Source organism: Chiroxiphia lanceolata, chromosome 11 (genome assembly GCF_009829145.1).
Source record: "Chiroxiphia lanceolata isolate bChiLan1 chromosome 11, bChiLan1.pri, whole genome shotgun sequence".
NCBI classification, from domain to species: domain Eukaryota; kingdom Metazoa; phylum Chordata; class Aves; order Passeriformes; family Pipridae; genus Chiroxiphia; species Chiroxiphia lanceolata.
The window spans coordinates 2,107,319-2,135,214 of NC_045647.1; the positions used below are offsets into that span (position 1 = coordinate 2,107,319).

At 44.4% G+C, this 27,896-nt stretch overlaps 1 protein-coding gene across 4 annotated transcripts in view; it reads right to left on the reverse strand.

Annotated features, from left to right (window-relative positions):
* The window catches only part of LOC116792315 (contactin-4), a 283,807-nt gene that overhangs the window by 41,466 nt on the left and 214,445 nt on the right, over positions 1–27,896 (reverse strand). For all 4 annotated transcript variants that reach the window (XM_032699177.1, XM_032699180.1, XM_032699179.1 and 1 more), the window contains 5 exons: positions 26,403–26,505; positions 25,405–25,589; positions 15,547–15,683; positions 13,620–13,749; positions 9,700–9,850 (listed from right to left, as the gene is read on the reverse strand). In XM_032699177.1, the coding sequence (XP_032555068.1) occupies positions 9,700–9,850; positions 13,620–13,749; positions 15,547–15,683; positions 25,405–25,589; positions 26,403–26,505 (706 nt within the window). The remainder of the gene's footprint in view (positions 1–9,699; positions 9,851–13,619; positions 13,750–15,546; positions 15,684–25,404; positions 25,590–26,402; positions 26,506–27,896) is intronic.

A 27,896-nucleotide genomic window follows, 5' to 3' on the forward strand; every position in this document is an offset into this window, starting at 1 on the left:
AGGGACCCTGAAGGAAGCGAGTGGGCTGTGCTGAATTTCAAATAATAGAAACCTTTTGCCTCCTCTCCCTCACTGCTCCCTTTTTACTACACACAAAATTATAATAGATGCAGTAAGAAAGCCCATGTCATGAAAATAAATATTTGAGGAAGCAGATTTGAGGGAAGCAAAGGACAGCTCGTTGTTACAGTTTTCATTCCTGCGCCGTGTGGCAATGACAATCTGAGCGATGTGGGAAGACTCTGCAAGTCTAGAAGGGTCCAATGGTGCAAAGAGCCAATTTTCCATTGATTTTGGTGGGAAATGAAGACCATCCCCCATGGGAAACAGCCCTTTTGACACAACTTGGCAGATTATTTTACAGACTAAGTTGGCCGTTGGCTATAAACCGTGAAGGCCGTGATGGCACCGTGAAGGACAGGGATGCTCTGCACTTCAAACAGAAGACTTGGGACCTGGAGCAGCTTTTGCTGGTGGCAGTGAAGGGGCAAAGCACATTTGCAAACCACCTCACGAAAGGCTAAGCCATCCCTTTCTGCCCAATTACCCAGCAGAGACACACAGCTCTCCACACGCAGCCCCTCGTGCTCGGACGCGAGGCCAGTCTTGGGTCGAAAGCAGCAGGTGCCACAAAGCCACTGCTGCTTTCACTCTGTCTAATGTTCAGTGAAATATCTGCTGTGCTCACTCTTCCAGGGCAGTGGCTATAGCCCAAGGCATGGAAATTAAATAACTTCTCCCGGTCTATGAAGAGGGACAGTGGAAATCTGAGGAATCAAGTTTGGAAGCACCACCTCCACAACTTCCCGACAAGGACAAGCCACCACCCTCTACCTACAGCAAACGCTTTGGAGGTTTGTGGAATGTAAGGATTGAAAGGGAACCCCACTGAAGCTCATAAAAATTATTCTCTTAGGAGAAAAAAGTATCCATGCAAGGTTTTCTGTGCATCAGCTGCTGACACAAACTGTTTCTGGGAGCGTTTGTGAGATCAGAGCAGAAGCAGTAAATGCATTCTCAGCTTATTTGTTCCAGCTGATACCACCAGAATGGAAGCCCAAAGGCGTAGTCTTTCACAGATAACACATCTTCCCCTCCAGTTTCAACAAAAAATGCCCACAGTACAAAGAGAAATTACCCAGTGCACTTGTTATTGACATTAACAGATTTGTGAGATCCAAAGCCACATTTACATCACGTAAAAATGATGTTTAAATAGCCATTAAAAATTTCAGCACGTCTAAAAAGTTCATTAGGAAGCCTTTTTCTCCTTTAGACATGCAATTATTTCCTTGGATTTTAAAAGTGCATCTCAAAGCGTGGCCCTAACTGTAAAATCATTACCTTGGTCATTAAAATATCCCAGAGAAGAAATATTTGATAATAATTATTTCCTTCAAAACGCTACAGACTTACTAAAATCATTATTAGTGTTTTCTTCATCTGGAGGACAAGCACGGAGCACACATCAATTCCAAACTGTGTTTAGGAGACTAATTACAGGCATTTACTTTGAAAGCACTGTGTGTGCAAGACCCTGTCCTGCTGCTGGGAGCCAGGTCCTGCCAACTTACTCCTTCCTGCACTGTCTTTACAGGGAGGGAGAAACAATTTGAACCTGCATATTTGTACCTAGAGATGAATTTAATAATTATAAAAATGAGGGACCTCAAGCAGGAAAAGCAGTGAGTAACACTTTCTCTTCAGGATGTGCAAACATGGGACATGTTTTACTGCTCTCCAGAGGTCGGATGACTCTCAGACAGGTATTTCACTTGATGCTTCATCCTCTCCTTTTTTCCACCTCTGCAAGCAGGGCTCTACTTTTACAATTAAATACCCAAGCACAATGTAAAATCCTGCTGCCTTGTCTTGACCCCTCGGGTCACAGCAGCACCGTGGCTTTGGCCAAACCACGGCTGGGCTGCCACGGGGAGCTGGTTCCAGCAGCAGCACAGACAGGAGTGATGTCCTACACGTGTCTCACTGAGCATTACAACAACACCACGCTGAAAATAATCTGCTGGGAAAATAGGAACAGATTGCTGATGTTACAGGAGACTGTGGCAAGGTGTGAGAGAGAAGCTCGTTCCAGGGACGCCAGCGGAAACTTGGCACAGGTTGGGATTCCACTCCACAACAATTTGTGGCTGGTTATAGGGAAAAATTTCCCAGTTCTACAGGAGCAGATGAATGAAATGGACATTTTAGGGATCAGCCTAATTACTTGAGGCTTACAAAGTAAATCAGCACCGAATCTGGATCCTTCATAAATTTCTAACCCTTCTCAGGGAACCTTTTTCTAGAAACATTTATAGAATCATAAATCATTTAGGTTGGGAAACCCCTCTAAGATCATGGAGTCCAGCCATTAGCCCAGCACTGCCAGGCCACCACTAACCCATGTCCCCAAGTGCCACATCTACACAGCTTTTAAATCCCTCCAGGGATGGGGACTCCACCACAACATGGGCACCCTGTTCCAATGCTTGGTAACCCTTTCAGTGAGGACATTTTTCCTAATATCCAGTCTAAAGCTCTCCTGGTTCGAGAAGAAAAAGACAATTCAAGAATCAACTGGACTCACCAACTTGCTGTTGATACTGAAGAAAAGTTCAATCACCATCAAGCTGCTGGAATCAAACAGACGGACACCTCAAATTTGTGGAGGGACCATTCACGTGGCTATGCATACAAGCATATGATTGATATCTCAAACTACAAAAGCAACAGGACTTCTCTTTGCCAGAGACACACAAAGGAAAGAAAACAGGTCCATGAAGCATCCTTAAGCTGACAGAACCACAACTGTGACAAGCTGATGCTAAAACATACTGTGATTTTAAAATCACAGAATGGCTTGGGCTGGGAGGGACCACAAAGACCATCCAGCTCCACCCCCTGCCATGAGCAGGGACACTTTCCATTAGACCAAGCTGCTCCAAGCCCTGTCCAGCCTGGCCTTGATCTTCCAGAGCAACACAGAGCTAAAACCAGATTCTTCTGGGAAACAAACACTCCACAAACAGGGGGCCCCCAAGCCCAAGACAATGGCTTTCCAAGACCTCTGACCACCAAATCAAGTGGTTTCCTGGTTCATTTTAGTTCTCTTTCTGCAGAAAATTACCTAAAGTAGGTTGACACGTCAGTTATTTCAGATGTTCCAATGAAGTAGAGCCATCTCCTGCCATTGTCTCTGAAAAGTAAGATGAATGTTGCACTGTCGAGTCAAACTTCAAAAAGCTATTTGCAGGGTGTCATTTTTCATTTTGCCTAGGCAGGATGTAATGAAAACCCGACAAGTTATTGATGCTTTGGTTACCTGTCTGCCTTCAAGAAATTGCACAGGTGCTTTATTTAAAAAAAAAAAAAAAAGAAAGAGAGTCAACACAATTAATGTGAAACAATGATTTGAAACCATCCTTTGAGGTTTTCTTTTTTGCTGAAGTGTCATGAGATTCTGTGTCCAAAAGCCACTGCTGGCAATTCATCTCTTAAGTAATCACTATAAAAATATCACCATGGTTTGTACCCTGGCACCAGCCTGGGAAAGATGTGCTGTCTCTCCTCTTGCCATTTTCTTTCTGGCTGTTTAAAGTAATTAACCACTAATTAGGAAGTTTGAGGCAACAAATAAAACCTGGAATTTATACAACTTTTTAAACTCAAGGCATGCTGAAATAATGGGGAAAAAAAACCCTTTCTTGTCCAATTTTACAACATTTCCTTCTCAAAACGACATATCGACATAGACAGGTTAAAATTCCTGTTACAAAAATAATACCTAAATGAGGGTGTCTGTAAATCAACAACCCTTGTGAGGAGGTTCTTAGGATGTGAACTCTTGAGAAAATAATGGTTAAAGTCTTCCAGGGGGAAAAGGCTTACTGAACAGTTCTGAAGTGCAGAAGACAACAAAAAATTCAGTGATTTCCTTGGCCTCAATCACTCCAGCTCCTGGGAGGAGGGATTGCTGCCTTGGGCTTTACCTGGTGACTCCCATGGCTTCATCCCAGCCAGGACACTGGGGACAGGACAGAGCAGCTCAGCATCCCCCAGGACAGGACCGGACCTTCAGCCTCCTCCCTGGAGCAGCTGCAGGGCCTTCCTTGGGTGATGTCCTTCTTCACAAACTAATTAACATTCCCTTTCAAATTAATGAGCCCGGAGGCACAGCTGTGTATTAACACATCCAAGAGGCTTCTCAGCTCCAGCTGCCTCGTGTCCTGCTGCCCCAGGCACGGGGCTCCCCATCCTGCTGGTGTCCCCCCAGTGTCAGACCAGCTCCTTCTGAGGGGCCTGGCACTTCAGGGGGCTCTGTTTGGGTGTTTGTTGGTGGGTGGGCAAACAGCCTCAAACCTCACTGACTTCCACTACTCCTTCCCGCTCTCAAGTCCTCATCATCCTTCCAGAAGTTACCAAGGCACCAGCTCTGGCTGCCCCATCCCTGGAAGTGTCCAAGGCCAGGTCAGACAGGGCTTGGGGCAACCTGGGCTAGTGGAAGGTGTCCCTACCCAAGGCAAGGCTTAGAAGAAGATGGTCTTTAAGATCCCTTCCAACCCAAACCTTTCTAGGATTCGACCTTCAAGCCCAAACTTCCCCTCCCAGACTGTCTCTGGCTCCAGGCTGTGGTGGAGAGAGATAGTGGATACCTGGGAAAATCTGCACCTAAATTACTGACACCTTGAAGCACATAAGGCAGTTTTGATAACTGAGCACTTTCTGGAAGTGCAACTCTGTCTCCTCAACGTTATTTGACAAGGTCTGAGTTATCTGGGCACTCTTTACACTTCCAAACACTTCCTGGCTGAACTCAGTGGGTAAATGCCACTATATGCTGCTTTTCTGAGCTGGTATTGGTTTTCAGCTACAAAAAAAATCCCAGTCTCGGTGCTGTAAGCAGAGTGTGTGTGTGCAACTGTGCTCACACATCACAGGGCTTGTCAGGGCTGCAAGATAATGGGACCAACTGGGAAAATTTCCATGAAGATATTGAGCGTGCCTGGAGTATGTAGGTCAGATCCTGCTCTAACAAAGTGCACTACCAGGGTCTTTTCATACAGAAACTTGTTTAATTAAGATAACAGATGTTGCTATTACACAAGTCGTAGTGAAAGGCTGTTTAATTGGACACTTTCATATTCTTTGCTACCAGCACAGAACATAATTTGTTTTTTATGATTTTCTTTCCTTACAATTAAACTGGATAAACAATGCAGGCACTGTATACTCAGAGGAAAGAAACAGCTCTAATGATGTAGGGGCTTTACATGAAGAAGAACAGGAGAAAAGCAATTTGTTCTGGGCCTTAAAAGTACAATAATTTTTCTGTCCTGGCCCGAGTACATGTCTGGTGGCAAGGTAAATGTGACTTCTAGTAGCTTTGGGAGAACATTAGGAATTAAGACCGTTGTGGGCATATTTTAAATAAAAGTTCTCCTGGTTTTCCTGCACTCAGTCTGCTGTTGGGGAGCAAAGGAGAACAGGCACAGCAGGAAGCCAAGGCAGACCAGGAGGGTGAAACATGATGTCTCCTCAGCTGCTCTTGAACCACACAACCCTAGAGCTTCACCTCTGGGAAATGACAGTGTGAGAAACAAATAAATGCAATTACTACCATTAAGGCATGAAAATTAAAAGTCATTTGCCCAAATCCAAAACGAGCACCTGAGAAAGGAGGAAAGACTTGCAGGGGAAGCGATGCAGACCTTGCCTGACAAAGCAGGGCCCAACAACCCCTCCCAGTGCTGCTCACAGAAAGGTTCAGGCTGCAAGGGACCACTGGAGGTCATCTAGTCCACCCTCCCTGCTCAGGCAGGGTCCCCTACAGAACATTATTCAGGATTTTGTCTGGACAGCTCCAGCAAAATCATTCCACACCAACAGCAAAATACAACCCGTGACCAATTCCATGAGAAATTTTCTTAAGATGCTTTGACCAAACAGCCTCTGGTGGTCAGTTATCAAAAGCCAGTTCAGTCTGTGCAGTGGAGTGACAAAATGACCCAGTTTGTCAGTGCAGATCACAGGAGCAGTCTCAGTCCTGCTGTTAAATCCCACCATTCCCAGAGTCAGGCCCTCGGATGCCGCCCTCTGACCTGTCGATTCGTTGAGCTCCAACCTCAGATTTTTGTGGGCTACAGAAGATTGTATGAAAATTAAGGGAGATTAATTATTTTTAAATGAATTGTTTTAAACTAACTGTGTTAAATTACTTTAGAAATCCCTCCTGATCTATAGTTCAAAAGGAATTTCAGCTCCATTGCAGGACATTCCTGCAGCAGTTTGGAGCATGGGAGCAGCTGTGACAGAGGTTTATTTTAACTTCAGCTGGCAGGACTGTGCTCTAGGATTTTGTAGTCACAAACTGCCTGATTCTCCCTCCTGCCCCCAGGAAATGGGAAGAAACAAGCCAGTGACTCCTGATTTCCACCATCATGAGGATGAACCACTCACACTTATGAGTTAAGTGCTGCTCTCCGTGGGAGCCACACCAAAATTATAAAGAAATGGAAAGGTTTCTGTGATAAGATCACCTGAAAAGAAAGGTTGTAACAAATGTACTTAATGTTGTGGCACTGGATGTAATTGAATTATTATGAGAGGATTAACAAAATCCTGCAAGAACAATCTGACTGCCATGACTTCCCCTCCTGCTCCTGCCACTGAATAATATATCACAAACGGGAAATACTGTGGATTAGGAGGGGGCTTGGATTTAGGAGTTTAGGGGTTTAAAGGAAAATCCTAGTTTTTCTGGCCTGGTTTGGAATGCCAGCCTTCCTTGGGCAGTGGGGCAGTAACACTTTCATCTTGATCTCATGGGCTTAAGTCCAGCATCACTTCTGAGTCCCACTGATGCAGCTGTGACATGAGAAAAGAGAACCTGGAGATCAAGGATACAAAGTGATCTCCGTACCCTTCCCCATATACAAATAGTCTTTTGTTTCCAACCAGCATTTGCAATAAATAGATCTATATCTGTGCTATAGCTGTTCCTACATAAAATTTACCTTCTGGACTCAGGCTACTAATATCATTTTGGTTCAGCCAGGCCTCCAAGGCAGGATTTCCATTATTATGGAGATGAACTGCCTTTAATGACTGCAATAATATAATTGTACCCCAGGGCAGAATTTCTAATAACACAATTGCACAGTTCTCAACCACCAGCAAGAGATGCCTTCAGGCCATGTTATTCATTAGAGGTGCAGAACACACCACCTCAGCCTCCAGAGAAGAATATGAAACCTAAACCAATAAAGCTCTTTTTTTTTAACCATTGTAGTCTCCGCTCTCCAGGCAAACATTGAACACCACACTTCATTTTGCCTCCTGGGCAGCAGTGGCCTCCACAGCAAGAGTCCCAGCAGGAAAAACCATGCACAGCGTCTCCAGTAAGGAGTTTAATGTTACACAACAGCTGAAAAGTCACAAAAAGCCCCAGGAGAAACTGTGGAGCGATTGCCATGGCAGCCGGGAGGCTGAACATCAGAATTCAGAGCAAGGACTGACACAGTAACATTGCTTTTAACTCCCCCTGGAATTGGAAGGATCATCTATATTGATTAACCTTCACATGGTCAACCTTCAGCCTGGAGAAGTATCCAGGTGTTCAGGTGCCTCTCTGGAACTCGAAGGATTCTTTAATGTCAGTTTAAGCATAGATTTCATTTAAGTTTCTTCTCCCACACCTGTCTGAAAGTTCTGTTCCCTGTCCTAGATGAAGAGATTTCAGCAACAGCTTTTCCTGGCATCTTTCTTCCTAGATTTCAACGGAGTTTTTCCACAGCCAAGAAAGTTCTTGTTCAAAGTCCATGCACAGCATGGGTATAAGGAGATACTAGGGCAGGACTCCAGTCAAGGGACAGCAGGAAGGAGATAACATTTCAGAAAATAAAGAAACCAGGAATACAGCAGCAGGAAGCAGAGCACAGGCCCTTGGCCCCTCGTGCCCGTGCAACCAGACGGTGCTGAGGATCAACGCCACAGTCACATCAGACAACCTAATCTCCTAATTGTGCACTTCACACAGTCCCCAGGTACAGCCTGCAGGGATGGTGTGGTTGATAAAGGTGGTGGCAAGGATTCAAGGCCCTGGTGCCCACGGGAGACACAACCAACGGCGTGTGAGAGCCGAGCAGGTCCAGCTGCCAAGGCAACGGAGCGCTGCTCACCGAGGCACTTTGCCAGAGTGTCCCCACTGGATGATCTGGCTGGCACAAAAACCCCTGGGCTGAAGGAGCTGAAGATTTCACACCTGCTTGGGCACGTTTCATGTCTGGTTTCCCATCCAGGGCTGGGTGCCCAGGTGGGAGGCTCCTGGTTCTGGCACAGCAGGAGCAGGAGGAGTGGGCACCGAGTGCCTGCCCCTCAGCCTGGCCGTGTTTGCATCCAAGCTGACACTGCACTGCTCAGAGGAGGTGGGGACCCACAACCCACCTCCCAGCCCTGTCCGGGCAGTCCCACTCCTAAATTCACGTGAGGAGCATGACCTGTGCCATGCTGAGAAGATCAGCCTCAGAGAACACAGCTCCTGCTCCAGAGCACGCCAGTGAGGACGGGGGGACAGAGGGGACCTCGTGGGGCTGATCCAACACTTCAGCACTGAACACCTCCCATTCTTTGCACCATCTTCACCAGAAAAGCAGGTTATTTCAGTTTTAAAAATCAATATGCCTTGCTCTGTGATAGCTTTGACCTCACACAGCTTTGTGCCCTGCCTGAGGAAGCTTTGTGTCATCCATCACCCAACGCTTTTCATCCCCAGGGGTGAAGCTGAACAATCCACACACAACAGCTCTGTAGAGAGCAGGGGAAGAAACTAAATAAGTCAGAAATAGGGTGTTCAATATTTCAATAATCTGGCTTAAAATGAACTGCAGCTTTTTGCACATTCATACACAACACCACAGTGTGTATTTCAATGTACAGAGTGGTTGAGTGGAGCAAGATTAGACTTTCCAAGATAAAAGAGGAGCCCTAACAGATTTAAGCTTTTCAATATAACAATTTCCTGTAATTTCTGGCTTTTTGACCTTTAGGCCAGGATTTTCCCCAGCAATCCTACTGGCACATCATATTTTGGAGGAGTGTCAAGGACAGCTCTCTGAGTCCTGCTCTCAGGCAGGACAAACGGGACAGGTAACACAACCTCACCTCTACACCAACAACAAATCACTGTGACACCACGTGAGGATTTGAAAGGTCAGCTCCAACTTCCTACCAACGCTCTCCTTTTGAATTTTAAAGAAAGAAAGAAAAAAAATTACTTGGCCAGTCTGCAAAAGCCATCTCCAAGTCAGGTTTCAGGACTGCCAAATTAATTGCTGACTCCAAATAATTCCTATTTGCAGGGCAGTGAGTCATGGACCAGAGCTGTGTAATGTGCAGTGGAGACTTTTATCTCCTGAGTTTTTTTTTTTTAAACAATGGCTATTTAGAGTGATGCAGAGGCAAAATATTTGTTTTTTTGGAGTGCATCTTTATCAGCTTCTTGGCAGGGATGCTTTAGTAGCACACAGAGATGGGGTGGGCACAATGGGAAAAGGAATCTCACAGCTCCTTGCGATTGAACAGTTTCCACACGTATTTGCAAGTCAATTTTGTGAAGCTATTAATGACAAATTCAGCTTTCACTGCTGAAAGTCCCTGGGTTGGAGCAAGTTAATGAAAGAAATGGTTACTTTAAGACATTACCTCTCATTTTCTCTCAGGATGTCTTTTCCTTTCTTCCAAGAATAAGTAGGTCTGGGGGAAGCTTTGGGTTTACACTCAATGATGACTTCACCACCCACTTTCACAAGAGTTAACTTTTTCAGGACTGTTTTGGAGAAGTCTGGACCAATGGCTGAAAGAAAAAAAACAACACAAACCACATCAGAATTCCCTCTGGAAAAACCAAATTCAGACTCTTTGGAACGTTACAATATTCCAGGGCTGTTTCTCACTTAGAATTCCTAAATGATTGGACTTTATGAACCACGTGCAACGGGGGCAAACAAACACCTGAGAGCTTCAAGTCTTGGTTAAAAATATATGTTTAGCTAAAAACCCGAGAAACCAGCAACCCCACCACGCACATTTTACTGAGGAGAGCACCCCTAATAACCACACATGCATGGGGTGCATGGAGAATTTCCTTTTTTGTGTCCTGATCATCCTTTTGTCAAGCAACAGTAAGCAGGAAAATTGGCACAAAGACAGAACCCACACAAATAATCAGAAATGTTAACATTTCCAGAAAAGTTGACATTTTTATGCTTTCTATTCGTAATTGTTGCATAAACTGGGTTATTTATTTTAATTTTGTAAAGGTGAGAGACCTTGGCATGGCCAGGTCCTGAACCAAGCAAAACAGTGAAGACTTGTTGGCGCCAGGGCACAAGGTATTCTCAAATCACCTCTTTTAGTCCCTGCAGGGCACACTTTTGTTTGGTGAAATACAGTCAGATACCCATTGAACCAACCCCCAAAGCCCTGCAGACAATCTGCACTCTGGCTTGGAGGCAGGACAGGGAGCAAGGAGGTGCCTTGGCTTCTGATCCTGCCTCAAAGGCTTTTTAATGATATATTTGATGGGACCCGGTGACAGGCAGAGCTCTGAGGCAGCTGCCTCCAGACTGACTCAGGCAGTGAAATCCCCAAAGATGACCAGGAGATTTTATTTATATCAAGGAGGACAATTAATTTTTTCAATACAGAAAGCTCAAAGCAAACAGGTGAGGTGGCTTAAGGGGTTTTATGAACAACTCTTGCCCTGCTCGCTGTGTTTTGCTGTCAGGAGCTCGGCTTTGTGCAGATCAGTGGCAGCAATCCCTGCCCAGTCCCCTCTAGCTCTCTCCATCCTCTCTGACAGCTCCATGCCTGCACCCTGCACCTCCTGCTCCATCCCTGGATCCCTCCCAACGTTCTCCTTGACTTGCTCTTTTGCTGCACCCTGTGAGATGAGAGTTTAGATCACTGTGCTTTGCACCTTCTCGATGCTCCAAGACAAGATCTAAAGTTCACCTGCAGCAGCTGGGAGACAAAACCCAGCAAATTCACTGTTCTCAGGGCATCTCATCTGCCTCAATCCTTTTGGATATCGTTCCTACTGCAAAGGAGTTGAATAAAGCCCAATCCTACACTGATAATGGGACAGGTTTTATGATCCAATAGTGCTCATAACCCGCTTTTATGAATCTGAGTTCACTCATCTCTGAGCTGCCTTGTCTTCCACGTCAAATCACAGACAGTTGACTTCACTTTGGCACAGAGGAAGACAGGTGTGGTATTAAAGATTACAGAAGAGCCACCTGAAACCAGTAGTGGGTTTGTAAAACACTTCAGAATTAAAGGAGGCATCCTGAGGGCAGCGTCCCACCGATGCACTCAGAACCAGACAGATTATTATTTATATCATGTGTCATTATTAACACATTATCACTTCTGGAACTAATTTCTCAGATGATTCTTCCAAATTTATGAGCAAAACAGATTTTTGAATAATCCTGTTGTTTCCATCTCTGTGATGAACAGTTTAGTCTGGGTTTCTTTGTGAGTCATTTGCTATTTTTTTCTCGGTCCTGTGTGAGACAGAGGAGTTGCTCAATATGGGGTTTATTTTGTGACGTTCAAAAAGTTGTCATTTGACATTTAGAAGCTCTGGACTCACTTCTCAACACTACCACAGCTTCCCTCTGCCACTTAAAATGCATTTAATTTCTTCACACTTTGTTTTGAAATTGAGGATTTTAATGATTTCTTTTTTTGACTGCAGGCCCACCCTGTTGATTTATTATTTTTAAACATTTAACCTGAAAATTCTGAAAGATACTGACTGCACCTTGCTATATGTATTTCACACTGCCCAGCACAACAAGATTCTGCTTTTATTTAAGGACTGCAGGCAATATAATTGGCAACAATACATGAGAAGAATCACTCTGAGAAAAGCTCTGTAATTTTCCACTTCTCTTTTTTCACTTAATTTTGCTGTAAGTCTCACTTGCTATTAGTGGTCTTTCATCATCTCAAGTGCTTAACTTTGGGACCTTTTAAAATAACCATTTGAACACTCAGATCTGTCTGAAAGCTAAAATTTCTCAGGGAGGGCTCAGAATGTTGCCTTCCTTTGAAAGCTCTAGAGAAAAGGCAAACATGCTGCTTATCTTTGAAAACATGCCAAGTTAAACCACACATCCACAGGAATTTATCTGCAGCACAACTTTTGGATGCTTTTTGTGTGACATACAGAAGCAAGAGTGCATAACCCCAGTGAGAAGTTGGTCAGGTAAAAGTTCTCTGACAGGTTTCTAAGCTCAAGGTCTTCAAGATCTTTGCTTTTCATATGGACACAAGTTACAACAAGGGCTAAACCTCTCCTGAGAACATCTCCCTCCCTCCCAAACCTCCTTTTTACCAGTTTTTAAATAGACAGGAAAAGCATCAGTGGGTTTATTTCGATTTCTTTCATGCACTAACACGTCCAATAAATCTCAGCATTTTGATGTCTAATTTATTGAGCATTATTGTCCTTTTCTCAAACAGCAACACAGCCAATCCTTCAAATGAATTTTTTTCTACTCAGGCATCTATCACTGATGATAAAAAATGACCAATAATTGAAAATGCCACACTGGGAAAAAACCCCCCGTGCTTTGTTCTTCAGGATAAAACAGGGACTGCTGCTATCGAACATGTGGTTTGAAAACAACACTGTTTTGTCATCAGGAATTCTATTTAACCCTTTGAAACTACATCTCTGTGCTGACACAGCATTTTCCAGGCCTGCCACCCGTACATGAACAACATTTGTGAAGGAGTTGCAGGCTGGCAGGACACTCAGGGCTGGCAGGGAGCTCTGGGATGGTCCCATCCCACCCCTGCTCCACCAGGAGCAGCTACAGCAGGTTGCCCAGGGCCATGGCCAGTTGGATGTTGAGTATGTCCAAGGACAGAGATGCCAGAATGTCTCTGGACAACCTGTTCTAGTGTTTAACCAACCTCATAGCAAAGCTTTTCCCATGTTTAAGTGGCATTTCCTGTGTTTCAGATGGTGGCATTGGGTCTTCTCTTGGCACTGGGCACCCCTGAGAAGATCCTGGCTCTGGAATCTCTACTCCTTCCCATCAGGAGTTTCACTGCTTGGATTCACATGAGCTTCTCCTGATGTTAACTGGGAGGAGCAGGGCAGGTGTGCACAAAACAGGTGGGGCAGAAGCTCTTTTCTTGGAGAAGGTTTGGGAGGAGAGCATTTTGGTTGCCATTGGAATGGTGAAAGGTCTATTCAGACAGGAGGTTTGTCAGCATCTACTCAGCAGAGTCACCTCTGCAGCCCACTCTGAACACTTTGGTTTCTCCATAAACATTTCTAACCAGCAAGAGACTGAATGCACTTGCCAGCTCTCCATGCTCTGTCACCTGGGGGAATATGAGAGTATGGGATGATGTAAAAAAATCTGTTCTCTATCTACCCACTTTCTCCAGTTTTCATTTCATGCCTTCCTCAAGCACAACAACTTGCCAAAGATCCCCAGCAGCACTTCTGCTTCAGATGCTGAAACTTGGCAAAACCTGCTTGGGTGAAGATGTTTCTGGTTTTGGGAGGTTTGCAGGGCTCAGGAAAGCAGACTTACCTATGACACTCAGCTCTGCACTGGTGAAAATGGTGCCATGTCTGTTCTCTGCCACACACTGATACATCCCAGCATCCGACAGGCTGACGTTGGTGATGGTGAGGGAGCCCTGCTCCAGCTGAACTCTGCCCTGTGGGGAACAGGACAGCAAACTGAAGAGTAAACAAGGAGATCCTTACTTGGAACATAAAGCCAGAGGTTGCTGTGCTAGATTTTATACCAAGGTGGGCAAAAATACGTAGCAGGAAGAATTTGCATGTTCCAATCTATTTGTCTGCCAGCCAAATTTATGTCAGGTTAGAGACTAAATGGTAAAACCAATATAGTAGTTGGTAAATGCAATTTAAATTGGAGGACTTTCCCTTGACCTCTCATTGATTTAATACCCAAACCATTTAGATTAATATCTCTTTCAAGTAGATAAGCTTGAAGCAAAAAATGCATTTCGTTCCACAGTGGCACATCAGAGCCAGACCCAGTGCTCAAAAACATTTAAAACAATGGTATTTTCGAAGAAGCACAGAATCACTGAGGTTGGAAAAGACCTCCAAGATCACTGAGCCCAACCTTTGACCAAACACCACCCTGCCCCCCAGCCCAGAGCACTCAGTGCCATGTCCAGCCATTCCTTGGACACCTCCCTGGGCAGCCCCTTCCAGTGTGTGACCACCCTTTCCAGGGAGAAATTCCTCCTGATGTCCAACCTGACCCTCCCCTGGCACAGCCTGAGGCCATTTTGAGCATATATAGCAATGAAGGCTGGTAAGACTGGTTGCCATCTTAGCCAGCACAGAGAGAAATACTTAAAATCCTCTGAAATTTACTGAAAACAATGGAGATGTTAATAATGTGATGATCTTTTAGTTCATATCAGCCTCTAACATGATTAAAGTACAAGAGCATCTGCCAGTGACCAGCATGAAGCAAGTAAAATTAGTGTGTGGCAAAAAAGACCAGGCTACCATTTGTCAGCCTAAGGATATGGAGCTCATGTTATCAATTCTGATAAGTACAGCAAAGTGCTCCCTCTCTCCCTGGGAGTTCTGACATTTAAAAAAAAAAAATTAAAATAAAGAGTTATTGGTTTTCTGCGTGGCTGCAGGGCAGAAATTTAATGTTTGTGCAATCTGTGTTGGGGTTTGATCAAATCTTGGCTGCCATGTTCTTTCATGGTAAGTGAAGGGAAAAAAAATGTGAACTGCTGCGAAACCAAAGCTGTGGTGACTTGGTTTAGTTTGTGGTTCTAGTGGGGGATCATGGACTGAGGCTGGGCAGGGGGTGCATCTCCACAGCTCCTGCCCAGGGACACAGCTCAGCAGGAGGAGTGGGAACACCACTGGAAACCAGCAGCAACACCAAGGTTTCACCATCACTTGAAGTTCACTTGAACATCACAAATTAAAAACACTAGGGTGACCATTTTCTGGCAAGAGGGCCCACAGTTCCATTCAGCCATTCCTTTTTCTTCACAGGGGTCTCTCCACCCTTAAGTTTGTACCTTGGATCCTTCAGGAGGACCTCTGCTGCTGTGTGTCCCACTCAGCACTGACAGCAGCTCTCCTGGAGCTGCTCACCAGGGTGGGGATTTATTGGAAGGGTAGGAAGGCCCTGGCACAGGTTGCCCAGAGAAGCTGTGGCTGCCCCAGCCCTGGAAGTGTCCAAGGCCAGGTTGGACGGGGCTTGGAGCAACCTGGGCTGGTGGAAGGTGTCCCTGCCCACAGCAGAGGGTGGTACTGGATGATCTTGAGGGTCCCTTCCAACCAAACCCACTCTGTGATTGTAGAGCACCCCCAAAATGAATCAACACCCAGAGATCAATTCATCCCAAAATCAATGAACACCCAGAGATCAGAGAGCTGGCAGAGCATCGAAGAACCTGCCAAGTTGTGACTCTGTGAGCCCAGGGAAGGGCTCTGGTGGTGCCCACCTGGGCCAGCAGAGTCTCCCCATCCTTCAGCCAGCGGTACGAGGGCTTGGGTCTCCCGCTGGCCCGGCATTCCCAGGACACACGTTCCTCTATGGCTGCATGGACATCACTGATCTCCTGGATCCAGCTGGGCTGAGCTGCAAAGCAGAAGCATAAAACCTTGTGTTTGGAACCAACACTGTGCCCTGTGGGTGCAAGTGGTCATTTCTTTCTTCACCTGCACGTTTAAATGTTGGATTTAATAACGTGATTAATAGTTGCTACAGAGTGTTTTTCTTCCCCGAGTCCAATTCTGCTTTCTGAAGATGGCAAGATCAGAACCTACTTTTATTTTTAGTAAAAACTCTTAATGAAAAAAAAAAAAACTTCAGAAATCCTGATCATCATACAAAACCAAAGCAACAGCTCATCTGCTGCCCCAGTGGAATAAACGACACTTTTACAGCCCTGGTCCTTCAAATAAAGACATTTTCCTCTTCAGGACCTGTATGAATTAGGCTTCAAAGCTCTAAAATTTAGCATCCAGCTTCAAAACTTGTAATTCAGAACTATCTCTGCACTGAAATTAAGGTTATTCCAGTAACCCAGGCCTATGTGGTTACAAGCACTACGTCAGGTCCAAGCTCTGAGTCTTGTCTTAGATTAGGGCCGTATCCACATGGAACATCTTCCACGTGTATGAGAAATCTTTGGACCCAACACCCGAATTAATGACATGGAACAAACCTACAAAGTCCAAAAACAGGTATTGGAGGCACATTTTGGTAAAATGTGGTGAAAGCTGCCACTTGCAGTTTTCAGACACTCGTGAAATTATATTTTTAACTGAGTTTTACATATTTTTATCACTGTTATTGTTGGCTTTTTTTTTTTTTAATAGAGTCTAAATTTAGCCAGGCTGCACATGTAAATCAAATTGCCACTAAAATTGCCACATGTTTTTGGAGACCATAAAAAAACCCTCAGAGTTTCTCATGTTACCTTCATAAGCCCCATTTGTCTAGACAGACCTACAACAGTTTTCACAAAGTCCCATTAAAAGAGTGAGTTCAGATTTCTTTAATGGCCACTTGTCCTGTTCTGACACCAGAAAATCTGACTTAGCAGGAAGGTATTACCAGTAGAGGTCCCCAAGAACCTGATTAATACTTTTCCCCATGTAATCAGATAAAAGAAAAAATTAAGATTACTCAAAGAAAGGTAACAACTTTGGATAGAGACTGGGGCCAGAGATGTGTCTGCAAGGATAAATGAAAAAATATCATATCCAAGTGGTAAGTTGGTGTGATTATACCCAAAATACCGGTTTGTCTGCGATGATGTAATGATAGAAATTCACATTCAGAGAGCTGAGTGTCTTTGAGAACTGTGCTGAGGCTGGGACAGACTTGTTTAATCCCACACCTTTCACCTTCTCACGGTGCCCAGAAAAAGCTGGAGGGTTTTGCAAAGCATCTGAACTCCAAGGGACAGGCAAGACACAAGCAAAAGAGGTACTCAAAAGGAGAGGCGAGCACTGTTTATTTCTCTGACTGCCCCTCCTGCCCCTGTAATATTTTAAGCTTGTTTATTGTCTGTATCTAAAGAGACATGAAAGGGGAAGCCTTTAAATGTGGGAAGATGAAAGGCAATTCTGGCATGTGGATAAAGAACTTGAACAATTCCATCGAGCTGAGATACGCTGAGCGACTGCAACGGGTTCAGTGGCTCAAGGACATTTGCAAATTACTCCTGAATTTACATATTTACTATTCTAACAGCATCTATCTAACTCATAATTTTGAAGAGAATCTTATGATACTGTAAGAGGAGCTTTATAAAACCTACACAGATCCATTTGCTTCTTTTTTTTTTTTTTCTTTTCAGTGCTGTTTTATGGATTACCCACATGAAAACACAAAAAGTCAAGACAAAACAGCTGGAATTCACCTGCAAATCAGGAAAACTCACGGAAGGTAAGGTGTGTTCTATAACATAAGTGTAAAAAGAAAGATAAGTCCTGTGTGAGGAGGAAAGAAAATTCAGGATTTACCCTCATTTCAGGCAGACTCCCCAAATAAGTGAACATGTCACCCAAGGCAGCAAAAGGCAATTTTGGGGGTACTTTGCAGGTTTCTGACCTGAACTCCTGCCCTGGCAGTGCTGAGATTGAAACGTGCAGTGCTGGAAGCCGCCACCCCAAAAATTCCCGTCACCCCTTGGCGCGGCACCCACGAGCCACAACCTCACATCCCACGCCACCCTCCACCCCCTCCAGTTATTTTAATGGAATAGATTTTCAATCCCAAAGCCATTTTTGATGCAGACAACTAAAGAAGGAGCAGAACAGGTCACAAATTAACTCAGCGAAAAGCGTCTGAGCCCTTTGTTTCGCGGGAGCCTCCTTGTTGCTGCTCTTTGGGAGACTTTTCTAATTAGGTCAACCTCTCCTTTCAAGAGTTCCTTGCAGAGAGGAGCAGCCATGCTCCTGACTTAATCTTGGGGAATACTCAAGGGTTGGTTCAAGCAGCAAATATGTTTGAGCCACCAAATGAGAGTCACCACAATATAATGGAATTTGACAGCTGCCCATTGGGGACCGTACCAAGACATGGAAATGCGGCACAAGATTTCAAGCATGATAATTAAAATAATTCAAATAAGGGGAGGAAAGCAGCTCCACACTACTACAACATCTTCTGATATAGCAACATTATTTGAAGTAATGACGAGGTTTAATTTGTGACTGGTAGAAGTGGTCTAGGAAAAAAATCCTTGGGATCATTTCAGTGGTGTCAACCAAAGATGAATTCTTTTGGGTCTGGAAATATTTTGGTCCTATTCGGAGTATTTAAGGTATTACTGGCCTTGGAAACATCCTGGAGGAAAAATCTGGAAGCTGATTAAGAATTCATCTGAGTTGCAAGAAAAATTCATATGCTAAATCTATAAAGTGGAAGAAAAAGCTTAGAGAGAGGCACGACTCTTACATAAGGACAGCTTTGAAGGAAAATGTCCCCCTCCTAGGAGATGAGAGCTGTCTGGAATTAGTACTCAGGGGGATAGAAGAAAAATGATGGCAGCAGTTAGAAAAAAAAAAACATTTACCTTTGATCACCTTCCAGTCTTCACCAGTGCAAAGTGGGACATTTTAAAACAGGTGATTATGAAAAAATGCCCAAATATAATCTCACTTTTCTAAGACAAAAAAATCCACAAGGTCTCTGTCCTTCACTATAATAAAATGAAAGGTAGAAGTAGGCACTGGAAACCTGGACCAGAAATCATGTCCTAAAAGACATTTTAAAAATGAAACAAGGTGGCCACTGATGATGCATCACTTCAGAAATGAGTAACAAACCCACAGAACTATGGGAGCAACAGGAGAAAAAAACCCCAGAAATAAACCTGCAGGACTTTGCAATCATCTGTGAGTTCAAAACAACCAAAAAAAGACTCAAGCAAATGAGGTGCTAATACATACACAGAATCCAATTCTCGGTCGGCGTATATTGATCTCGGTGTTCCTAAGCCAATTTCTAGCAGCTGATGACCTGGTGCAGGCTGTGTAATTCATCATTAATGGCACATGAAAGGCTGAACGACTTGTCCATTACTAGATCTATTCTAAGGAGATTGAGGCTGAGCCCAGGATCAGAAAAGTCTAAAGACCAGAGAGCCAAGCATGAGAAGTAAGAAAAACAGTGGAGTAATTGGAAATAAAGAGTGCAGCCAGGGTGTGACGTTTGTGCAGACCATGCACTGCTCCAAAGGGGGATGCAGCTCCTGGACACAAACCCCTCAGGCCTCTGATTTGTTATCCTTCCCAATAATCACAGCAATGTGAAACCAGACCTCCAATTATCACTCTTCCTCTCTCTTCCCTTCATCCTGACCTCTACTGCTAATTAAGGATTATTTGAAACCTGTACAACTTCCAGCTGTGCTAATCCTCCACCAAACCAACCTGCTTGAACGCTGCACCCAAAGGATGTCCAGTTGTCTGTGTCTTTGGAAAGATCTCCAGATCCTGCCACTTGGGCAGGATGTCTCCTTTCTGCCTCTGGCCATAGGGAAGCAGCATGGGAGTTCTGCTTGGGACTAAAATATTAAATACCAGAAGAAATCTGAAGGAGTTAACTTAGCTGATAATAAAGAATTAAATTGTCCTTACCTCTCATTTACTTCTTGTTCCATGAGCTGTTCTGCACCATTACATGACTTTCTCCTCAGTTATCCCAGGTATCAAATGACTGTGGACAGTTCATTAAGACCAGTTCTCGGGGATTTAGTTATTTTTCATCCCTGATACTCCACACTGCAGCTACTCAGGGGTGTAAGGAAGGTGTAGGGTCCTCCATGAGCCTTCACACTTCATTTCTCATATCTATTTGTATTTTTGCTTCTCCTGCTCCAGAGCTATTTTTCCAAGCCACAATGATAATAATTTGAGCACTTTTTCTAAATCTCCTCAAAACTGGATTTCTCTGTAAGCAGGTTTCCATCAATCCCTTGGAAAAGGGAAAATGGAGGAGAAACACACCTGTTCTCTGTGCAAAGACTTTTTCTGGATGCAAGACTTCCTACGGGCAGCAAATAATTCAAAACTGAAGAGTTATTCCCTCCTGCACTAACAGGAACCTCTGTAACAGGCAGCAACAGGGTTTGCTAGGGAGTGATGTAAATGATAATTAATCATCATATACACTTGTCCTATTTACGTGAATTTTCTTGTATTTTTATCAGTCCAGAAACTCATTTTATTTAAAGTGGCTTTGAATTTTCAGTAAATTATTTGTGATTTGGGACTTAAACTGAGCTGAGACATAAAACTGTCTGATTTTCACTTATGCAAATTTCCTTTTTAGACCTCTAACCATAATGAAGAGCATAATATGATTTACATTGGAGGTTGTTTTATAGAGTGGCATAAAGTAGCTCTCACACAAATAAAACGGGCTCGCTGATGAAAAGGGGACTTTTTTCACTGCAAAATTAAGGAGCTGCATAAATTCCTGGTGGGACTTTGATTTGAGAAGTATTTAATGTGAAAAGCGGTCCAGCCAATTAAATGGCTTGTGCTGAATATCTTACAAAATGCTGCAAAGAACTGTAATTAGTGACAAATAAGTCTGTCTGTCCTAATGCAGATGCTGCTGCACTGGCACTTTTGGAAACCATTCTGACTGCATTTTTTTCCCTCCTTGCCTTGGCTCTCCAACGAGGAGTGGATGAGCTCAGGAGAGAGATGCTGGAGCACCCTGGAGCTACACAGATAATGCTGAGTTAGCACCCACACCTGTGCTGGCTGAATCTGAGCCAAGTACCACTTGGATATTTTCCAGTGCTGATCTGACTGGAAAGCCAGTGACAAATTGCATAGTTATGGCCAAAATTCTGGCAGACAAACATTCCTGGAGGTGGTGCAGCTCCTCAGCCTGTCCTGGAGTGCCTGCCCCCACCCCTCCCAGTGCTGTCACTCCCAGTCCCACTGTTTATATTTGGATCACCTCAACCAGCAGCTGTTTTTCCTTTTCTTCCCATTATTCAGCCTGTGCATTTTGTTGGGAAGGGGGACATCAAGATGTTGCATTGACTTGTCAGAGTCAATCCAGGGAAGCAGAGCCCAGGGGTTTAAACACCGGCACAACCATCTCGGTTCACACTTTGCATAAAAAAAATGTGCTCACATTTTAAAAGAGTCCAGGAGAGCAGTGCCCTTGTGGTGGCACAGAGACTTTGGGTGTTGGTCAGCAGGGAGAACCTGGCCAAGGCACATCAGCAAATCTAGAGAATCATAAAGGTTGGAAAAGCCCTCTGATATCGAGTCCAACCACGAACTCACCTCTGCCAGGCCACCACTAACCTATGTCCCCAAGTGCCACATCTACACAGCTTTTAAATCCCTCCAGGAATGAGGACTCCCCCACGGCCCTGGGCACCCTGTTCCAATGCTTAACCACTTCTTCAGTGAAGAAGTTTTTCCTAATATCCTACCTAAACATCCCCTGAAGCTGTTTGCTCTCATCCTATCACTTGTTACCTGGGAGAAAAGATGGATCCCCAGAAGGGGCAGAGGAGCAGTGAGGCTCTCATCAATTGTAGGAAAGGCTTTGAGCACAGGGATGAGCAGCCAAATCAACATCTTATGAGCTCAGACTGCCAATTGCCTCTTTGTCCTGCACTTAGGACAATCTCTAGGATGCAACTGTTGGAAGATCAGACTGAAACAGCATCTAAATTTCCCATGAATGAAACAGAGTCAATAATAAATAAGCATCTCCTTGCCGTCGGTTTTATGAACGAGAAGGCAATTTCTTTTTAAATTAGCTGGTTAAGGTAATCTGTTTACTGCACTTCTGCCAAGAACCAAACAACTGTTGGCATTGCTTTCTGCTCGGGGGATAAATCGGAGCCTCGTGGAGGGTTATCAAATTTAAAATTTATGAGCAGCCAGATTAAAAATAGAATCAGGTCAATGGGAGTGCTTCCCAAATGCTGTGGATCAAAACACACGGAGAGAGTGGAGAGTTCAGTGGGAAAACAGGTCCTGGGAGCACAGGCAGTGGTTCAGCCCGTGCCATGGCCGTGGTGACACCGGGTCACACCGGGCACCTCACCTGCCTCAGCCACAGGGATTTACCTGGCACAGGGTCTGCATGGAACAAGCAAAGTCAGGAAGGCAGCAGGATGTGCCTTTCTGGCTGCTAAAGGATGGAAGAGAGGAGATTTTGCAGTTTGATTTGTTAATTCAGAATCACAGAGTATTCTGAGACAGAAAAGGACCCACGAGGATCGTCAAGTCCAACTCCTGGCCTCGCACAGAACACCCCAAGATTTACATCATGTGCTTTGCTCAGGAATTAACTTGAGGCACGTGGTATCTGCTTAGGAATAGGAGAGAGAACAAGAGGCACAGCAAGGAAACAAGTGATGTGTTGTTCAGAGCCACATCAGTCAAGGAAAGAGGGATAAGTGACTGTAATTGCATTAACAGGAACATGTTGCCATCGTGAAGGTCTATCCATCAAGTGGGACATGCAGCACTTGGAACAAATGCTCCTGGAGAGCAATAAAACACAGCCTGTTGCAGGGGCCCAAAGCACAGAAAATGGAGGAAGAACAGATCTCACATGTTTAATTAGCCTTTTCTGCTGCAACAAGGATGTCAAACAACTTCAGTGTCACTGATATGCTGCCAGAGGAGAAAATAAACATTGATACAAGAATGAAATACAGCAAAAGTCAACCTTCCCTGACAACTTCCAGGAACATGGGAAGAGCTGACAGTGCTGGGTTATCTACAGTGAGCAGGTAAATCTGAATTACTTTTTCTTCTATTTTTCTTGTTTTATACAATGCAAAGAGACTGATAACTGGGTTTGAGGTGCTCTTAGAGCCAGACTGTGATCTTTGGGACACAGGTCATGACAGAGCATGTCACTGAGCATGGCTGGCACTTGGGACTGCCCATATTGCATGGAATTATGGAATGGCTTGAGTTGGGAGGGCCTTAAAGCCCATCCAGTGCCACCCCTGCCATGGGCAGGGACACCTTCCACTAGCCCAGGATGCTCCAAGCCCTGTCCAACCTGGCCTTGGACACTTCCAGGGCTGGGGCAGCCACAGCTTCTCTGGGCAACCTGTGCCAGGGCCTCATTGTAAAGAATGTCTTCCCAGTATCCAACCTAAACCTGCTCTCTTTCAGCATCTCCAGAGCTTTCCCCATTCCAGGCATCAACCCCAAGCCTCCAAAAGCAACCTGAAAGCTCTGCCAACATTACAGTTGCATTTCAATAACCAAATTACACTTTTCAGATCTAAAAAGAAAAGCTTATTAAGGGAAAACAATGCTCTTTTTTTCAACTATTCCTATAAAAAGTTCACAGTAAGTTACTTTCCCCTCAGAAAATTTTGCTGCCATGTGGAACTCCAAAGCCCAGAGTACAGAATGCAAGTTGTTTTTTTGCTTTAGGAGATCTGTTTTCAGTCTAATAGGTTGCCAAGCACCAGTTATGCTTGAAAGATAAGTACTTAACTGGTAAATCATCATCCTCAAGACAACAAGGATGATATTTTTGTCCATTATTTATCTTTAAAACCAGTAACCAACGGAGACAACTGGCTGCCACCTCTCCATTGGGAACTCCTCTGCTCCCATGGAACAGATGTAGGGACATCTCACCGTCCCAGAGGGAGGAGGACACTCCTCTTCCCAAAAAATCCTGAGCTCCTTTGCTGAAATGGCATCTTGGGTGTGAAAAGCAGCACGAGCCACAGTGGCAGCTTTTGTGTGGGATCCTCAGCCCTCCAGCAACGGGATCCAGGCTGGGAAATTCATTACAGTAATGAGATTATAACTTAATATATGTATGGTGGGAGTATTCCAAAGGCTCCTTTTACTGCTTTACAAGGCAGCTTTGGCCGTGGGTTGAGCACAATTGTACAAGTGATGAGTCTTTTAATTTACTCTCCACATGGGAAAAATCAGGAGAAACACACATCGTTTGATGAACAGGAAAACGAATCTTTAAATCATTTAATTAAAAAAATTAAACCCAGTTCAATTCAGCTCCAGATTTTCTCCTTAACATGAAAGATTTCATTTTGTTCTTGCACTTTCACTCCTTTTCAATGTTTTCTCATTTTCCATTTTACTCAATTTTAAAAGGAGAAATGTTCATTTGAAATGGAAGCCGCCAAAGTTCTGATTTCTAAATTAAATGTCTTTTAGAAACACTTCCAATTTGAAAACATCCCTATATACACCTTTAAAAAAAAAAAAACTACATCACCCACCAAATTCAATTCAGCTTTGCCAGGAGGGTTCATTCCCAAACTCTTTTTTTTAGTGTGGCAAAATTACTATAACTCAAAAAAAATTCTTCTCGTCTCTGGAGTTCAACCCAATATTCCCTGCTGAGTGGAGCTGGACCCTCAGGAGCATTTGGGAAGAAAACAGTGAATTTCTGTCCATGTGTTCTACAAAGAACAGCACCATTGTGCTCCCAAAGATCAGACAGGGCAGCGACAAAAACAGGTTATTTCTGGTGGCAGGGAGGGCTCTGCACACCTGTCTATGTGTGTGAGTGGAACCTGCAGCTTCTGCCCTCCAAAACATCTCAAACAGAAACTTGGTACCAAAGCAAGAGCCCACTGGGACCTCTAAACCCCCTCCCTGGGACTCTCACTCACCTCCACACAGGTAAATCCACACCTTTCATTTGCTTTGCAAGATGGGGCTGTTTCCAGCAGGAATTTGTGGATGGAGAGACACTTGCAGCAGGATCAGTGGTACCAATTCATCTTGTACTTAACACAGGGGCCTATGAAGCTGATATTTCACATTTTTACCATGCTTGGCTCAAAACTTCTGATTTCAGGGAGAGAAGAGCAGGTGTAAAAAGCCTTTGAGTGGAGAAGGCTCTGGTGGCTCTGACAGGGTTAAATCCCAACTCTCCAGGCTGTGCAATCAGTGAGCCCTCTTGAAAGGAGTCCTTAATTGGTTATAAGCAATTAACATTTATTCACACAAGCTGGGGTAACACATCCATAATAAATCCCAAGCTGTAACCAGGAAGTTGCTCCCACCGAATACCTGCCTTCCCCTCCCAGCCAGGAGAAGGCAAACGAGCCTTTTCCAAGTGTTTTCAGCCTGTTACCATGCCAATGTCCTCCCAGTGTTTTATGTTTTCCTTCCAACTGCTCTGACTCTCAATTAATATGCACCATTTAGACAGGTTTTATTTCAAATTACACCCTTCTCGAGACGTGCCATTTGAAAAGGGAGTCCTTTTAAAAAATCCCCTCACAGAATTACATCCTCACAAAACATTTACTGGATGCAATGACCCCCCTGAAAGCAGGCAGCCTGCTCACCATAAAATGTCAGCTGTCCTCGTGCCACGTTCTTCCCTCTCACGTTTTCAGCCACACATTCATACAGTCCAGCGTCTTCCTGCTGAAAATTTGGGATTTCGAGGAGTCCGCTCGACCTGTGCCTCCTGGCCTTCCTGGGGATCTGTTTCCCATCTGCCCTCCTCCAGTTGATTGTAGGGACTGGGCTAAATAAGGAAAATAAAGCAAAATAAGGCTTGCAGGAAAAGCTCCTGTCAACTTAACTCTGTCTCACGTTTGAGGATGATGAAGTCGTGGCCAGTGTGAAGGCTCTGGCACAGGACTTGGGACTATTTTATTATGGGTAGGTTATATATAACATAAATATAGATACATTTACCAATGAAGTATTGCTCACAGAGCCTTAAACCCAGGAGATTTTATATTATTAAAATGCTGGTTTTGACACAGTTCTGCTGTGACAATACAGCCATTTTAGGGTGGGGACGCCCTGGCACAGGTTGCCCAGAGAAGCTGTGGCTGCTCCTGGATCCCTGGAAGTGTCCAAGGCCAGGTTGGACGGGGCTTGGAGCACCCTGGGCTAGTGGAAGGTGTCCCTGCCCATGGCAGGGGGTGGAATGGGATGATCCTTAAGATCTCTTCCAATCCAACCCTTAAAATCCCTTCCAAGCCATTCCATGGTTCTATGATCATTTTCCTCACAGTCTAAACATTTTGAAAGTGTTGTCAGTGTTTACTCATGAAACCCAAGATGTGTTTTAAGTGTTACATGAGATCTCAACACAGGAGATGCCCAAACACATCTTCCCAGATTAAGTTCCATCTCTCTTCCTCGAGAATTTATATTTTTGGTGAGCCGAGCTCCTGCTCCCAAAGCCCTCTGTGGGATATGAAAACTGGCAGTAAGTAACTCCTGCTGAGGGAAGTGAATCATTAGGAACTGCTGCAAACTCCACAACACAGGGCTATGAGAGTGAGAAGCTGGAGGAATAATAATAATAATAACGGATCAAACTTACTTCCCCAAGGCAAAGCACTCCAGTTTCACCGTTGTTCCTTTTGCAGATGGAACCATTTCTGGGAACTGCACTTCTATTTTTGGCTCATACTCTCCCATCACCCCTGTGAACATAAAAGAGATGCTAAGGCTTGGTTGAATTTCTGCAGTAAATTCACAAGTGTTCCCGTGCCAGCACAGAGCTGTTCTATACATCATTACTTGCCCAATTAATCCATTCATTTTAAACATGGCCTGTTCCTAACAGCCGTGGAGTGGGGGCTCTTTTCCCGTTTACTGCCAGAGGAGAATCTGAACCAGCTCTCCACACCATCTGCCAAAGATTAAAGTCTCTTCATGGCTCTGTTGCTTTTCGCTTTTGAATATTCAGGATTTTTGCAGGTAACTTGTGAAATAAGGAAAGCAATAACAAGGGAGGTTCAGCATCTTCTAGAAAATGAAATGTGGAACAAACAGCCATTAGGAAAAGTTTTAAAAGCACTGGAGTTAATAGAGGTTTCTATTAACTCCAAGGATTTCGATGTGCAGAGATCATCTACTCTTCGGGCAATTTCTTTATTTTTACTGCCCCAGTAAATCACGGAGCATGGCAGCCTCTTTATGAAATTGTGTTTAAAAATTTGTGCACATAAAAAGGCCATTACACTTGTGATAAATGGCTACATTTCTAGTCACTGTACTGCCTTAAACCCGGCACATATAATTTCCCCAATAGTGATTATCAGCTAATTGATGATTGCAGTTTAAATCTCAACAGTGTGGAGCTTCCTGGCCCTTGGCCAAGGGAGGAGCAGTGCTGGGTCAGACCAGATGAATCCCACAAATACAGGATCGAGACAGCACAAGGGATACAGAGATGGGATAACAGGAGGCTGTAGAGATATTCAGGTGCTGGTGGTGGCCTATAACTGCTGTGCTGCTCTCTGACGCCCTGATTTGCAAACCCCCCCCTTTTTGCTTTAACTTTTCACAGTTAAAAAGCTGAAAATACTCAGTATGAGGCTTACATCAAGTCTGCCTTTCCCTGCTGACCTGAATATTACCTGTTCTGATGCAACAGCAGGTGACATCACCTTCCTTCCAATGCATTAATTGCAAATAAGTGTTGCTGCTGGATTCTACAAAGAGCGGCTGCTGCACAGCCTCAGTCATCAAAACTAAATGCATTTATTAAAAACACAAATACTCCCCCCATAGTCATGTCCTGGCCAGCACATACAGCAGGAAATCCGTGAGTCTGTGCCGACATTCCAGCGTTTCCATACCATACAAACAGGAATTACAGGGAATGCTGTTCCTTAGCCCTCTGCACGTTGACACTGCAGTCCCGAAGGGCTGGAAGTGTCTGGCACAGTTATCATGGAAAATCCTCTCTGTTCTCCTGACTGTGATTTGCAAAAACTTTGCAATCTTGCCTAAATTTTCTCCAATATTTTCTGGTGCTAAATATTTGCTGTTGGAGCTTCAGCCAAGGCAAGAGCAGCCACTGCCCAGA